General features: G+C 63.4%; 2 protein-coding genes across 6 annotated transcripts in view; one reads left to right on the top strand and one right to left on the bottom strand.

The window, feature by feature from the left end:
• Positions 1 to 10,357, bottom strand: part of LRRC56 (leucine rich repeat containing 56) — a 19,921-nt gene extending 9,564 nt beyond the window's left edge. Inside the window, exons 1-5 of one of the 3 annotated variants that reach the window (XM_047774837.1) lie at positions 10,112 to 10,357; positions 7,530 to 7,603; positions 6,890 to 7,077; positions 4,586 to 4,673; positions 3,958 to 4,018 (exon numbers count right to left, since the gene is read on the bottom strand). In XM_047774837.1, the coding sequence (XP_047630793.1) occupies positions 3,958 to 4,018; positions 4,586 to 4,673; positions 6,890 to 7,066 (326 nt within the window). In that variant the 5' untranslated portion in view covers positions 7,067 to 7,077; positions 7,530 to 7,603; positions 10,112 to 10,357. Of the gene's footprint in view, positions 1 to 3,957; positions 4,019 to 4,585; positions 4,674 to 6,889; positions 7,078 to 7,529; positions 7,604 to 9,632; positions 9,857 to 10,111 lie in introns of those variants that run through there. The other 2 variants (XM_047774838.1, XM_047774836.1) reach the window with 2 other exon arrangements.
• Positions 10,035 to 14,540, top strand: HRAS (HRas proto-oncogene, GTPase). 3 transcript variants are annotated; one of them, XM_047774841.1, is made up of 6 exons: positions 11,678 to 11,813; positions 12,953 to 13,090; positions 13,262 to 13,440; positions 13,519 to 13,678; positions 13,767 to 13,848; positions 14,124 to 14,262. In XM_047774841.1, exons 2-5 carry the CDS (start codon positions 12,980 to 12,982, stop codon positions 13,827 to 13,829), a joined length of 513 nt encoding a protein of 170 aa, XP_047630797.1. In that variant the 5' UTR covers positions 11,678 to 11,813; positions 12,953 to 12,979; the 3' UTR covers positions 13,830 to 13,848; positions 14,124 to 14,262. The 3 variants fall into 3 exon arrangements, with proteins under 3 accessions (XP_047630796.1, XP_047630797.1, XP_047630795.1); XM_047774840.1 differs by lacking the exons at positions 11,678 to 11,813; positions 13,767 to 13,848 and adding an exon at positions 10,035 to 10,053 and having other exon boundaries at positions 14,124 to 14,540; XM_047774839.1 differs by lacking the exon at positions 13,767 to 13,848 and having other exon boundaries at positions 14,124 to 14,540.

Here is a 14,540-nt window from a genome sequence, read left to right as displayed (position 1 = left end):
GGGCGAGGAATCGGAGGTTCTCCCTCAGTCTTCGAAGGAACCGATACTGACAGGGGGCCTTCTGATGCCTCGGAGGTTCAAGGACACGGCCGTCTCGACTTGCGGCCTCCAGACCTGCGAGCGGTGATCTCGGCTGTGCCAGCCGCCTGGCACCCGGTGCTCGGCTCAGCGACCCCCGCAGACCAACTCACGCCCTCAGGCCACCAGCGTGGCTGCAGCAGCCCCAGCCTGGTGAGGGGACCTGCGTGGGACACAGGGTCACACCCTGCGGGACACCCTCGTCCACGCCAGAGACAGGGCTTCTCACCGGCTCTGTTCCCTGATGGATCTTCCGTGCTCGGGACAGGTTTGACCCATGATCCTGTCACACTGAAGGGTGACTAATTTCTCCCTGCTCAGGAGCTCAGGCCAGGTGGACCCAAGTTTCTGCAGCTTGCAGTCAAAAGCATTCTAACTTTTATATGAGAACAGCTTTACGGGGGAAGTTTAAAGACCCTACGGAAAAAAGAACAGATGAATGCAAAGTGATGCCATAGTCAGGGATGTACAACCTAAAAATTAACCCAAATTAGCGCGTGAATTTTGATAACCCACCCCCGCCGACTCCAGAAAGACGATGGTGCGTGAAGCCCACCAAGATGACTGTGAAACTCAACTGCAAGAGTGAGGGTTCAGAGAAAACTCTGGTTCAAAAGGAGACACGCACCCCGATACTCGCCGCAGGACTGTTCGCAACAGCCATGACAGGGAGGCAGCCTAAATGTCCACGACCAGAGGCGTGGGCAAAGAAGATGCGGCACACACATGCCATGGAAGAGCACTCGGCCACGCAAGGATGCAGTGATGCCATCTGCAGCAGCATGGTGGACCAGGGATGTCATATTCACGAAGCGATCCAGACAAAGACCAATGTTGGAATTCCCGCCGTGGCGCAGCGGGAAGGGTGGCCTCTCTGGAGCACCGGGACGCAGGTTTGCCCCGTGACCTGGCGCAGTGGGCGAAGGATCTGCCCTGACCACCGCTGGGATGTGGGTCACAACTGCGGCCTGGATCTGATCCCTGGCCGGGGACCTCCATGGGCCACAGGGTGGCCCCAGAGAAAAAAGAGACCCATGGCACTCATCCGTGGTGTCTAATAAAAACGATACAAAAGAACTTATCTAAAAGACGGAAACATGGGAGTTCCCGTTGTGGCGCAGCAAAAACGAATGGACTAGGAACGATGAGGTTGTGGGTTCGATCCCTGGCCTCGCTCGGTGGGTTAAGGATCTGGCTCAGAATCTGTGTTGCTATGGCTGTGGTGTAGGCTGGCAGCTGTAGCTCCAATTGGACCCCTGGCCTGGGAACCTCCACAGGCCGCGGGTGCGGCCCTAAAAAGACAAAAAAAAGATGAGGGCATCAGATGTTATCACATTAACACAAAGCCGCACGGATGAAGAGCTCAGAACGGGAGGCCCTGCGGGTGGCTGGGTAGCCGTCGCCGGCAACCCGCCTCCCCACGCGGTGGCGCACAGGCCTGGGCGCACCGCAGACCGCGGGCCACGGCGAAAGCTCCCGGCGGAGTCAGGTGAAAGCCCCGACAGTGAAAGGCTGACAAGCGAGACCCCAAAAGCCGACAGAGGAAAAGGCGGAAAAGACCCTGCAGTGTGGCCCAACTTCCTAAGCTCGCCCGGAGTCCCAGGCGGCCGGGCTGGCCCGCGCCAAACCGGGGCGCGGGGGCGCGCGGGGCGCGGGGGCGCGCGGAGCCTGCCGTCGCCGCCGCTGCTCCGAGAACCGGGGAGCCAGCGAGGCAAGGACAGGACCCCGCCCGCCCGCTCTCAACGGTCCCGAGAACTGCTTTCGTCTGGTGTGACGATTTCCACGTGAGGTGGTGAGTTTTAGAGACGCTTCTGGTGGTTTTCCGCACGCCACGCGGTGCTCCTGGCGGAGGCTGCGCCAGCGTCTTCCCGTCAGCGATGCCTTCGGGCCGAATCCTCCATCAGCCGCCGATGAGCTGGCGGCAGGGACGCTCGGGTTTCCCTTCCAGCCTCTGCGACTCTCTGCTTAGCGGCCGCAGTGTCTGTGTCAGCAGCTAAGCTCCGATACCACTGGGACGGTCCCGTTTCATCAGCTTTCTTTTACAAATGTTTATTCCCTTTCGCTTCACAGACATGTGCAAACACGATGCGGGCAAGTTTCAGGAGTCCACAACAGAAAACTTCAGGTTTGTTACACTTTTCAGGGCTGTTATCAAGGAGCAGAACGCATTTTCATAAAATGTATGACTCCTTTTTCTTGGAAGGGATTTTTTGTTTTATAACTATTGTGCTTTGTTACAAATGTGCATCCTGTTTATTTTTGAGCTTACTTTTCATCGGTATTTATTTATTTTTTGGCCACACTCACACCATGTGGTCGTTCTCCAGCCAGGGATCGAACCTGCACTGCTGGAGCCACCACGCTGGCCCCGGAACCTGCTGCGCCGCCGCAAGGAACGCCATATTTAGCGTTGTGATGCTTTCCACTTCCCTTCATGGTTCCACCCTTTATTTTCCCTATTTTCTGTGTGTTTGTACTGTTCTTTGAGCTCACGTGTAAGCCTTGGTAGTGAAGGAGTAAGTATGATTTTCCGTCTCCATCGCCTATCGCTCTCCCTTGTGCGCGGGCTCAGGGCCTGGGCAGGAGCCCTGGCGGCTGGTGTCCACCGGGGGTCCCTGGCTTCATCTCTGGCTGCCCGCCGGGGCCACTCGTGGTCTCGGATCCCTTTTGTTTCCATTTCTAGTCGCTCAACTGTCGTAGCCAATTCTTCTTGCTATGTGTCTGTCAAGCAGCAGTATGAACAGGAGACATCACCAGAGGCTTATAAAGGTCTTAATAATACCTTTACCATCTCGTCTGGAAATGACCGGACACTTACAGCCCACTTAAAACATCAGGAGGGAGTTCCCGTCGTGGCGCAGTGCTTAACAACTCCAACTAGGAACCATGAGGTTGCGGCTTCGATCCCTGGCCTCGCTCAGTGGGTTAAGGATCCGGTGGGGCTGTGAGCCGTGGTGTAGGTCGCAGATGCAGCTCGGACCCCGCATTGCTGTGGCTGTGGTGTAGGCCAGCAGCTACAACCCTGATTCAACCCCTAGCCTTGGAACCTCCATATGCCGAAGGTGCGGCCCTAAAAAGGACAAAAGCAAAAAAACCACAAAAAAAGAAACAAACAAAAACATCAGGAGGACTTTCTAGAATTGGGACTGGATCCTGCTGCCTTCGATGGCTGCCCGGCTGCAGTGTGTTCCTGAAACCCATTTTGTTCCAGCACCCAAAGAATCTCTGGCATCACTTGAGCTTTGTTCTTTCCAGCCCAGTGAAGTAAATGGAAACCTCAATCTGGCCTCGGTTTTCAATTTCGTCTTTTAAGTTAATTATTAAAATGCTATTGTGTCTCACATAGCAGGGGCACTGGGGTCTGGCCTGCTCAGCGGCGGCTGTGCCCATCTGCTCTCCTCACTGGCACAAGGGCTGATAGTGACTGGTTTGACCAGGCAAGCTCCTGGCCCCCAGAGCAGGGACACTGCCCTGGGCTGCAGGGAGGGCGTGAGAACGCCCCAAACCCCCAAGCCTTGGTTGGTGTGGAGTCGCCCAAGCTCTCCGACTGGGGATCCTTTGCCGAAGGGCAGTGGGTGCCTTTTGGGCACCACAGAAGGTCCCTGGAGGGGACCCCCATCCCCAGCCACACAGCCTGATGCGAACAGCCCAACCCTGACTGCAGGCCCTGGGCAGCAATGGTCACCCTCAGCCCGTGCCTCCAACTGACCAGGAGTGGGTGATGCGACACATGTGGCCCAGACTCAGGCCGAAGGGTGGGCATTAGGGCAGGGAGCTGGAGCCAGCAGGATTCCCAGGGAGCCCTCGCCCCCACCAAGCTCTCCCCCAGCCCCTGCAGGGCCCAACCAGGGCAGGTCAGGACCCCCGGAGGGCACTCACCTCAGAGAACCCAGGCAGCTGCCGTTCAGCTTCAGCTGGCTGAGGTTGGGCAGGTGCACCCCTGTGGGGCCACAGGGAGGGCTGCTCAGCCTCAGGCCCTGCCTCCGGCCCCCGTTCCAGCCCACCCCTCTGCACCCCTTGGCCCCCGCTACTCGATGGCTGCTCTGAGGCCCAGTGGCAGCCTTGGGGCCATGAATTTCACAGACCTGCAGGGCCAGGTGCAAAAGGCGCCTGAGAGCACAGGGCCACACAGAGGCCCGAGGCCACTGGACTCCAGGTGGTGGGGAGCCCCACTGGCGTGGGTGCAGCTACAGCTTGGGTCTTGCCCCCAAGTCACCTCCCGTAGCACTGCAGGCACCCCCAGACCAGAGCTTCCTCCATTAGCTCACATGGGGGGTTCCAGAGCTGGGGAACCCCAGCCAGCATCCCTGGGCACCCAAAGCCCGGGAGAGGGCTTTTGAGCTACTGTCTCCCTTCAAGAACGGGCACTGAGATTGAGGCCTCCGTCCCTGGAGAGAGGGGTGCAGGGGTCACAGACCAGGGACTGGTGGGCGAGGCCAGAACAAGCGACCCCTCTGAGAGCCGCCTGGCTATGCTGGGGCGGGAGTGGGCAGGGAGGGGCTCTCACCGAAGTTCCCCAGGCTGTTCCTGCGGGTGTCCACGCACAGCTCCAGCACGCTCACCTGTCGGAGGTCACCGGCCTGAGCCAGGGCCTGCTGCAAAGGTCAGTGAGGAGTCAGCTCTGAGGACTGGGCAGCAGTCACACCCCCCTCCCCACGTGACAGTCCTGCCTTTGGCCATGAGGCTGGCACCGTCTCCCTGTCTCACCCCCACTGACTGCGGCCACGATCGGCTCTGGCTGGACGATACGTGTGGTGGGACAGGAGCAGAGGTGGTAACGGCGTGTGGCTAGTGGTGCCACCGCCAGAGGAGAGCCTGCTCAGAAGGGTGCCAGTGTCCAAACAAGACCCACGCAACAGACCCAGAGCAGCTCAGAGCCTCTGCTGAACGTGGCCGAGCCTGAACCTCCCTCAAACCTGTGGACGGTACGCTTGTACCAGCAGCCAGCGAGTCTGGGAGTGTCGGTTACACAGCAGCATTAGAGCAGTAACTGACCCTTAGAAAGCTTGGGGCCTAGACGCAGTGCTAACAGCTACCATAACAAGGAGTGAAAGAGGAGACACTGGATTTGGGGCTGGAGGGAGGTGGCGGGGACATGAGTGAGACTGGAGCCGAAAGATGGAGACCCGTGTCCTGTGACAAGGGGATTTTTGGTAGAAGGGTCTCCTGCAGCATCCTGGACGGCAGGGAAGCGCACAGTGAACTCGTGACGTTGGCGGGGAGCAAGACGTGGCAGAGTGAGCTGGCCATGCCTCACTGGTGAGGCACCACAAGAAGCGGCTTTAAGGGTTCCCGTTGTGACCTGGTGGTAATGAACCTGACTAGGATCCATGAGGATGTGGGTTCGATCCCTGGCCTCCCTCAGTGGGTTAAGGATCTCGCCTTACCGTGAGCTGCTGCGTATAGGTCACAGACACGACTCAGATCCCGCGTTGCTGTGTCTGTGGTGTAGACCTGTAGCTGCAGCTCAGATTCGACCCGTAGCCTGGGAACTTCCATATGCTGTGGGTGCAGCCCAAGAATTTTGGCACTTGTGGGCTTGAAACATACACTGGTTTCTCAACTCAGATCAGTAATACACTAAGAAGGGCTTGGAATCAGAATGACCCAGGAAGGCCCAGCCTCGGGGATAAAGCTGGTTGCCACATGCTCCGGGTGGCCTGAGACTCCCCCCAGGTTCCAGTGACCAAGTCTACAGAGAGAGAAAAGCTTCAGAAATGACCTCTGGTGTGGCTTTGGGTGTGGCATGCACGGGGCTCACACATGTTGGAAAGCACGTGTGGTCTTGGCCTGCTGACAGCTGGAGGGCCCAGGCCTGGATGAGGCTGACCTTGGCCGTCAGAAACAGCAGTGTTTGGGCTGTGTTCGTACAGGCAGGCTCGCTCTCCAGCCAGCAGCTGGTGGGGAATGGGGAGGCCCCTGGCAGACAGAGTGGCTCTAATCAAGGCACGTCCCCAGCACAGAGGCCTGTGCAGCGGGTTGGCAGCGGGGGGTGGAGGGAGCAGTCCTGATGGTTGGATGCTGGACCAGCACCCTGAGAGCTGTGGGCATTGGAGGCACAGCTGGAGAGCGGCACACACACAGGGCTTCCAGAGGCAGGCGGAGGGGGGCTGGCGGGCCCTTCCAGTCCCGTCCACCTGCAGCCACCAGGCCTGGACCTTTCTCCAGCTGGTCAGGAAGCGGGGGTCTCAGGCAGCCAGGCTCCCTCCGGCTGAGTGCTGGTGGGGTCCCCTCCCCGTGTGCCTCTCACCCAGTGCCAGTGTGTAGGGGGCTGAAGGGGCACTGGGGGAGCGCCGGGCCCTCAGTGTGGCCAGAAAGGGAAGGGGTCAGGCTGCTGGGAGGTACAGGGTATAACATGCTGAGGTGACTGGGTGGGAGCCAGCTGGGCCTCAGGGCAGGGGCGGTGACCCTGTACCCCAGGTTTGGGAGAAAGGCTTTAATGGTGCCCTAGACACAGTCAGTAGGACCCCAGGGCGCCCACATAGACAGCCCACCCTTTGCTTCTTTTGCTCATGGTTCATTTTTTCTGTCGGCCATGCACTCTGATGGCCTGTCACCTTGTCTCCCACAGAACAAGGGGTTTTCTCTCTGGTCCATGGAAGGGTTCCTGGAGCCTGGCACACAGTGGGTGCTCAGCAAATCTGTGGAAGAGCCTGGCTGGGGCCCTTCTGTGGCCCAAATGCCTGGGGACGTCTTTGTCACCAGCAGCAGGGTTGGCACCGAGGGAGGAGAAGGCACAGGGAACAGAGTGGAGCTGAGAGCATCTATCAGCCACAAAGGCCCCCGCGGCCCGAGGCCCCCCTGCACTCACCAGCCGGGTGGGCGCCAGGTGCTCCTCCCCCAGCCGCTGGCTCTGGCCGCCCCCATGGCTGCCCCGGTCTTTGATCTGGGGGCAGGGGTTGTGCAGGCCCAGCCAGCTCAGCTCCCGCACTTGGACACTGGCTGTGTTTGGCCGAGGCCCATGGGCCCTGTCCCAGGCCTGATCCATTCACATCCAACCTGCCAGGTGTAGACAGAGGGCACACCTGAGAAGTCTGCTCTTCCTCTGGTCCACAGCCCAGCTGAGACCCGCCCAGCCCTCGACCCTTCCTACACACAGCAAGCCTGGGAGGCCGCCTTGGCCCCAGAGGCTCTGGCAGTGAAATCTCAGCCTACCTGGGGGCCTCGCAGTCCCCTCCCTCAGCCTGGACTCACCCCCGACCTGGGCAGGCCACCCATCCCACCCTGGGTTTCTGCCGTCCTCAGGGCCCAGCGAGGGCTGCTGGGCTCCTGCCTCCACTCTGAGGCCCATGTAGGCTGAGAGCTGGGGAGGCTGCAGCCGGGTCACGTTTGCTCACTTGCCTGCGGTGACAGCAGCAAGCCTCTACCTCAGGCCTTGCGCTGTGTGGCCTTCTCCACCTGATGGTGTCCCAGTCTAGGGGGCCCCCCTCCCCACCCCTGTGGCCCCTCACCTGGAGGCAGCTGCCTTTTCCCACCGTAGGTCAAACATCTGGGCAAGAGGGCAGCATGTGGCCCCAAGCGGCACCTGCAAGACAGAGTCGGGTGGGCCTCCTAGCCACGCCACCACACCCAAGGGACCCGGGACAGGCTAGGCCAAGGTCACAGGGCCCAGAGGTGAGCAGCTGCAGGGGTGGTAGGGCCATCAGCCTGGGGGCTGGCCCTTAGGTCCCTTTGACCTCCTGACGAGGAAGACAGCCACGCGGGTGACCGATGTTGGGGTCCCTCTTGGCCCTTCCAATGCAGATACCTGGCCTTCATTCGAATTCCCACTTCTCTCCACCCCACCTCCACCCTCTCCAAAGTGGGCCCTGGCCGGTTGCTCTGGACGATCCCTCTGTAGCTGGCCTCCCTGGCGTCCTGTCCTCTTGAGTGTTACGCCCAGACCCCAGGGGAGGCTCGCCAGTATGTCTCAGGTCCACCTGCCACACAGGCTCACCTGGCTTTGCTCCTCAAAGATTCTCCCCAGACCCTGGAATCATCTCTGGGGGTCGAGCCAGAAGTCTGCTGGGAACACCCTGGCTGCCCCGTTCCCCCAGGTCAGGGCCTTGCTGACCCCACCCCTGGGCTCCCTGTTGCCCTTTGCCCTTCCTGGATTTACATCCTTCCTTTTTTTTTTTTTTTTTTTTGGTCTTTTTGCCTTTTTCTAGGGCTGCTCCCACGGCATAGGGAGGTTCCCAGGCTAGGGGTCTCATTGGAGCTATAGCCACTGGCCTAGACCACAGCCACAGCAACTCGGGATCCAAGCCCTGTCTGCAACCTACACCACAGCTCACGGCAATGCCGGATCCTTAACCCACTGAGCAAGGCCAGGGATCGAACTCACAACCTCATGGTACCTAGTCAGATTTGTTAACCACTGCGCCACGACAGGAACTCCTGGATTTACATCCTGATGAGACGGACCCTCCTGGTTGAGGGCCTTGCCCCAAGACAGCATGGGCTCTGTGTGGGGAGGACGCTCGCCTGCCAGGGCCAGTGTCCAGAACAGGGGCTCTAAACACTCCCCTAAAAATCAGCGAATTTGGCAGATGCAGCTTCTGGCCTCTGCTCTCATCTGTATCAGGCTCCTGGGGGTACACTCAAGCTTCTTCCTCTCCACCACATCCAGAGCCACCGGCACTCCGGCTGGGCTTTGATGAGGAGGCGGGAGGGAGGACTGGGCCTTGCGCTCCATGTCCCTTGTCTGGAAAGTGATCCTGCACCAAGGATCCAAGAAGGTTAAGGGCATGCAGGGCCTCATGGAGTTTCTGGCCAGGATTTCCTTCCAAATGCTCCTCTGCTGTCGGCTCTCCTTCAGCTGGTGACAGGCCCCCAAACCTGGAAGGAGGGCCCCACCACAGGCCCCTGGGAAGAGGCTGCCCAGCTCCCCCGCCCTCCAGCTGCCAGTCCTGGGCTAAGGGGAAGGTGTGGGGGGTGGCCGGGCTGTGGCCTCGGATGCCAGGGCACTACCCTCTTTCTCTGCGCCCAACAGCAGCTGCCCTGAGGTCCTGTTCACAGATTCAGAGAATGGGTCCTATCTAGCCCAGGGGCTTGGGCTCCTGGGAGCGGCACCTGGGTGAGAGGCTGCGGCTTCCATCTAGACACTGTCCCCTCACATCCATCACTGGCTGGACCTGTCTGCCCTGGTCACAGCCCTGAGCCCATCCTGCCCTGCTGCTCCACGAGCTCCTGGAGCTGGACGCCAGGGCGCCCGTCTCCCTCCACCGCCTGGGCTAATGCCAACTCCTGGCCTGGCCTGTGGGCTCTTTGTGTCCCTCCACCTGCCATCCCTCTGAGGACAGGGCTGGCTCCCCTCCTAGTTCTCCACTCTGGAAACCCGCGGGCTCTGGGTCCCCGCGCAGGGCTTGGGGTCTCTCCTGTCCCGGTGACTGTGCACCCCTCAGAGCACTGGTCAGGGAATGTGGGCTGGGTCCCCAGGGGGCCAGACTTGACATCTGGGGTATTCCTGGGACCCCGCTGGATTTGCTGCTTCATCCTCGGCCGCAGTTTCTCTCTGGCACGGGGGAGATAGCTGGGCCTGCGGCCCGGCACCCAAAGGCGTCCTGGGCTCTCACCTGATGGGTCGGCCCGTGCCCCCACCCCGGGGGCCCGGCCCTGGGCACCCTCCTCCGCCGGGCGCTCTCCTTGACTCGGGGTTGTTCTTCCGGCCTCGGGGTTGAGGGGCCCCGGCGCCAAGGCAACGGGGGCGGGGCCTCTGCTGAACGTGCACACATTCATGAGTCTCGGGAACCTTCCAGGCTCCGCGCGGTCGAGCCACGCCCCCTTAGCGACGGTTGCTAGGGCCGGCGGCCAGGCCCGGCGGCCGCCCACCCGCTCGGGGGTTCGCGCTGTTCCGCCCGGCAAGCGTGTGAGCGCCCCTCGAGCCGGGAGGGAGGGTGGCGAGGTGAGACGCCACGGAGCTGGCGGGCGCAGACAGGCCCGGCGTCGACCCCCGCAAGGTGATCTGGGGTGAAGACTCGCGCCCACCTTTCTCAAGTGAGAGGCGCCCCTGTAGGGTCGTCCCTGACTGAGGCCCAGGCCCTGCGGGATTTACCTCCACCTGCCAGTGCGGCCGACGCCACGACAAAAGGGCGCGCTGTGGGACAGGACCCTCTGAAGACGAGGGAAATGCAGACCTGGACACCTAGAGGGGAGTCCAGAGTGTCCGCGCCGGCGAGGGACGCCGCCGCCCGTTTTCATTTGTCCGCCTTTACTTCGCGTCTACGTGCGTCAGGCACCAGCCGAGCTCTGTCGCCGGCGCGGCGCAGCGCGCTAGACTGCCGGGGCGGCGCGGGGGGGACACAGCCGCGGCACGTGGGGTGGGCGCGGTCGTGGGGCCAGGGGCGGACCCCCGGGGGCCTGCCATGGTCAAGGCCTCAGCGGGGTGAGCTCCCGGGGAGCAGCGCGGAGCCGGCGCGGGAGGAGGTCGCACGGCCCGGACGGCCCGGAAGGAGTAGGGATGGAAGGGGGTGCCGGCTGAGCCGAGGGAGGTTTGGCCATACGTGTAATGCACCGTTTTTTCTGGTAAACAAGCAGGATGCGTTTATTCGTTACTTTGAAAATTTCTAAAATGCTGAAAACACGTATTTCTGAGAGCCTCTAAAGGAGGGCCGGTGGGCATGTTTGTGCCTCGGATGAAGGAGACTTCACCTCACCCCCTTCTGGGTTGGATTTGCTGGGTACCTTTTGCTAATTGGGCCTCAGGGTGAGCTTCGGCAGCGCTGGGACCTCCGGGTTTGGGGGAAGCTGCTTGGACAGGGAGTCTGCAAGGTCTGCCCAAGTTGGGGGAGGCTGGCGATGAGGGGATGGGGAAGAGGGGCCCTTCTGCGAGCGCCAGTCGCTACGTGAGTAGCCCCCCACCTCCCCGGTAAAAACACTTGGCCAGACTCAATGCTCCGTGGGCTCGGACGCCCCCGTCAGGCCCTAGACGTAAGACTTGAGCTGAGACCAACGACCCCGCCGAAGCTGCCAGGCGTCCCGGGAGCGGTAGGAGCGCCTCCCGGAGCCACCTGCCCCTGCCCCTCCTCCCCGCAGCCGCTCCGATTTTCTACGGCCCCGGGTCCCCGCGTGTCTGCGGTGCTGACCTCGCGGGCTCCATCTTCCCTGAGGCTCGGCCCCCGGGCTGTCCCCTCCGCTCCCCGACCCCCTGCGGTGGGCTGCGCAGCGCAGGGAGAGCCTGGGGCGCGTGGGCGCACCCGTGGGCAACTTCGAGGGCCGAGGGGCCCGGTGCGGGGCTCGAGTTGGGCCCTGAGGACCCTGCCCCAGTCCGCAACGGGCCTCGACCCGCTTCTCCGCGGGATCTCTGTCTCCCTGAGGGCCCTGCTTATTCCTGGGAGAGTCCGGGCCGTCCACGGAGCAGCTACCTCCCCCGGACCCCACAGCCGGCCCACCAAGACCCACAGGCCGCGGCCCACGCGGGCCACCAGGGCCGACACCGCCCTCCGCGCCGCTCCCGGAAGCCCCGCCCGGCCCGAGGCATCTGACAGGCGGGCCTCCGGGCCAACCGGGGCGGGGCGAAGAGGCTCTAGGGCGGGGCCCGGCAGGCGCAGCCAATGGCGGGCCGCGCCGGGTTGACGGACGGGGGCGAGGCGGGGCGTGCGCGGGCCCGGTCGAGAGTCCGCAGCCAGCTGCCGGAGCCGCACCCGCCGCGGACGGAGCCCATGCACGGGGCGAGCCGCGCGCCCTGGCCCCGGCCCCCGCCGCCGCCCCCGCCCCGGCCCCGGCCCCGGCCCCGGGGGCAGTCGCGCCAGTGAGCGGTGAGTGCGGCGGGGACCACGGGGGGCGGCGGGGGCCGGGCCGGACGGGGGCCCGCGGTTCTTGCCGGGCGCGCGGGCGCGCGGGGGCGCAGGTGAGCCGCGGGCGGCGGCGGGCGGGGCGCTGCGGCTGGGGCTGCAGGCGGCGGCTGGTACGCCCTGCCTCGCCCAGGCCAGCCCCTCCGATTCCAGGTCCCGGGCCCTGTCTTCTGGGGCCCCGCAAGCGCTCTCTGTCTGTTTTCTGACTGCTCCCCGAGCCGAGGCCCTCCCGTGACCATGGCCCTGGGCAAAGTCTCTCCCCCTGCAGCGCTCCAAGGATCCCTGCGAAGAACTCGGGCACCCGGCGGCCATCACACACACCAGGCGAACCTAGAGTTTAGGAAGTCACTGCCCTCTGTCCCCGCAGGGTACCCTATCTAAACATCTCCAGCTGGGGCTGGGGGGCCTTGGCCCCAGGCCCTTTTCCCTTCTCGCTTGTTCCCTTGTGCCACACAAGGTCTTTTCCTGTTGACCAGCTCCTGCTTCCTGGAGCCCTGGCCCCTGCCGGCCTCTTCACCTGCCTTGGTTTATGTTCCCCAAAGTTCTTATGCCGAGAGGGCTCCGCAGGTTTCCCTTTATTTTCACTTATGTGAGTCTGCCTTGGAGCGTGGCCTGAGCTTGCCGGTAGGGGTTCCTCCCGACTGCTTGTCACCCTGTGCCTGGAACAGCACCTGGCATGCAGTAGGCACTCAGTAAATACTTGTCAAATGCACCAGCATGCCCGGAGGGGCCTGGAGCTGGTTGTTGGCTGCCACAGGCCTGTCTGGGCATGCTGCCTGGCCCGCCACTGTGGCAAGACCTGTTCTCACGGGGGGCGCTTGTAACCTCAGCCCGCGGTGCCTCCAGTTCAGGCTTTTTGCCTATCCAGCACCTTCTAATTCGGGTGCGTGCCTGGGAGATGCTCCCTTCTGTCAGCCCTGCCTCTGGGGCCGGCTCCCTGCTTCTCTCCCGCAGTCATTAAGTGCAGCTGGAGGTGCCACAGGTGCGCCGCGGGGCCGCGGTTCTGGCTGCGACCCCTATTACTTGGGTGTACGGGCCCTGGGAGCTCAGCGGGCCTGTCCTGCATGGTGTGGCCACGCTGAATGCTGCTTCCTCCACTGCAGTCCTGTGCTGTGGCCTCCTGAGGAGCGATGACGGAGTATAAGCTGGTGGTGGTGGGCGCTGGAGGTGTGGGGAAGAGTGCCCTGACCATCCAGCTTATCCAGAACCACTTTGTGGATGAGTACGACCCCACCATAGAGGTGAGCCTCCAGCCCGCATCCCGATGTGGGCTTGTCTTCTGCCCGCTCTGCAGGACGGGTTCCCCTCGTCACAGGTCCTGGGCGGGCACGAGAGGAGCGCGGGAGGGGCTGGTGGTGTGAACAGCCCATCCCGGGCGGGCCGGAGGTCCCTAAGTGGTGTCCTGCCCTCAGGACTCCTACCGGAAGCAAGTGGTCATTGACGGGGAGACGTGCCTGCTGGACATCCTGGACACCGCGGGCCAGGAGGAGTACAGCGCCATGCGGGACCAGTACATGCGCACCGGGGAGGGCTTCCTCTGCGTGTTCGCCATCAACAACACCAAGTCTTTCGAGGATATCCACCAGTACAGGTGAGCTGCCCGCGGGCCTCGCTTGGGGGCCCAGAGCACGCCGGCACCCTGCCCGCTGGCTCACACCTCCCCTTGCAGGGAGCAGATCAAGCGGGTGAAGGACTCAGACGACGTGCCCATGGTGCTGGTGGGGAACAAGTGTGACCTGGCCGCGCGCACCGTGGAGTCTCGGCAGGCCCAGGACCTTGCCCGCAGCTATGGCATCCCTTACATCGAGACCTCAGCCAAGACCCGACAGGTGAGCCGGAGCCCCGCCCCCAGCCGGCCAGGGCCCCGCCCCGCCCCGCCCCGGAGCAGCGCTCACCGCCCCCTCTCCCTCGACACAGGGCAGCCGCTCTGGCTCTGGCTCCGGCTCCGGGACCCTCTGGGACCCTCCGGGACCCCCGTGACCCAGCAGCCCCTCCTGCTGTAAGTGTCCCCGGATGGAAGGGGGGAGGTGGAGGTCCCCGGAGAGAGCTGCCCTGAGCCAGGCCGGAGCGGTGACCCTGGGGGCCCCCCCGGGGGGGGGGCGGTCCCCTGTCGGCCCTGACCCCTTCGTGGGCTGTGGGGGAGCTGCTGAGGAAGAGGCCTCCTGACCGGTGGCCCTGGGGCCCCTGCTCCCCGAGTGTGGGCCAGGGGCGGGGCGGCGCCGGGGCGGGGCAGCGCCGCGGCGGGGCGGCCCTGAGCCCGCACTCTCGTCCCAGGGGGTGGAGGACGCCTTCTACACGCTGGTGCGCGAGATCCGGCAGCACAAGGTGCGCAAGCTGAGCCCGCCCGACGAGGGCGGCCCCGGCTGCCTGAGCTGCAAGTGCCTGCTCTCCTGACACCGCCGCTGCCCTGTCTGCGGACCTCCTGCGGGGCCTCCATGCAGCTGGGCGCTGGGGCGCAGAGGTGGCAGATGCGGGGAGGAGGCGCACGCGGAGGAAGGAGGAAGGAAGGAAGTGCCGCCGGCGCCCGGCCAGCTCCGGTCGGCGGCCACAGTGACCGCAGGCCTCCCAGGACGCTTTGCACGGACTGTCGTGGACTGACGCCACCGGCACCCCAGCTGTCACTCTCCTCCAGCCCCCTCCCCGGCCCGCTGGGCACAGGCTGAATCGCAGTAAATTATTTGATGGTCTTGA

This window comes from Phacochoerus africanus, chromosome 4 (assembly GCF_016906955.1).
Source record: "Phacochoerus africanus isolate WHEZ1 chromosome 4, ROS_Pafr_v1, whole genome shotgun sequence".
NCBI lineage: Eukaryota > Metazoa > Chordata > Mammalia > Artiodactyla > Suidae > Phacochoerus > Phacochoerus africanus.
Note: the sequence above shows the minus strand (reverse complement) of the source record. Positions and strands in the feature narration are given on the sequence as shown.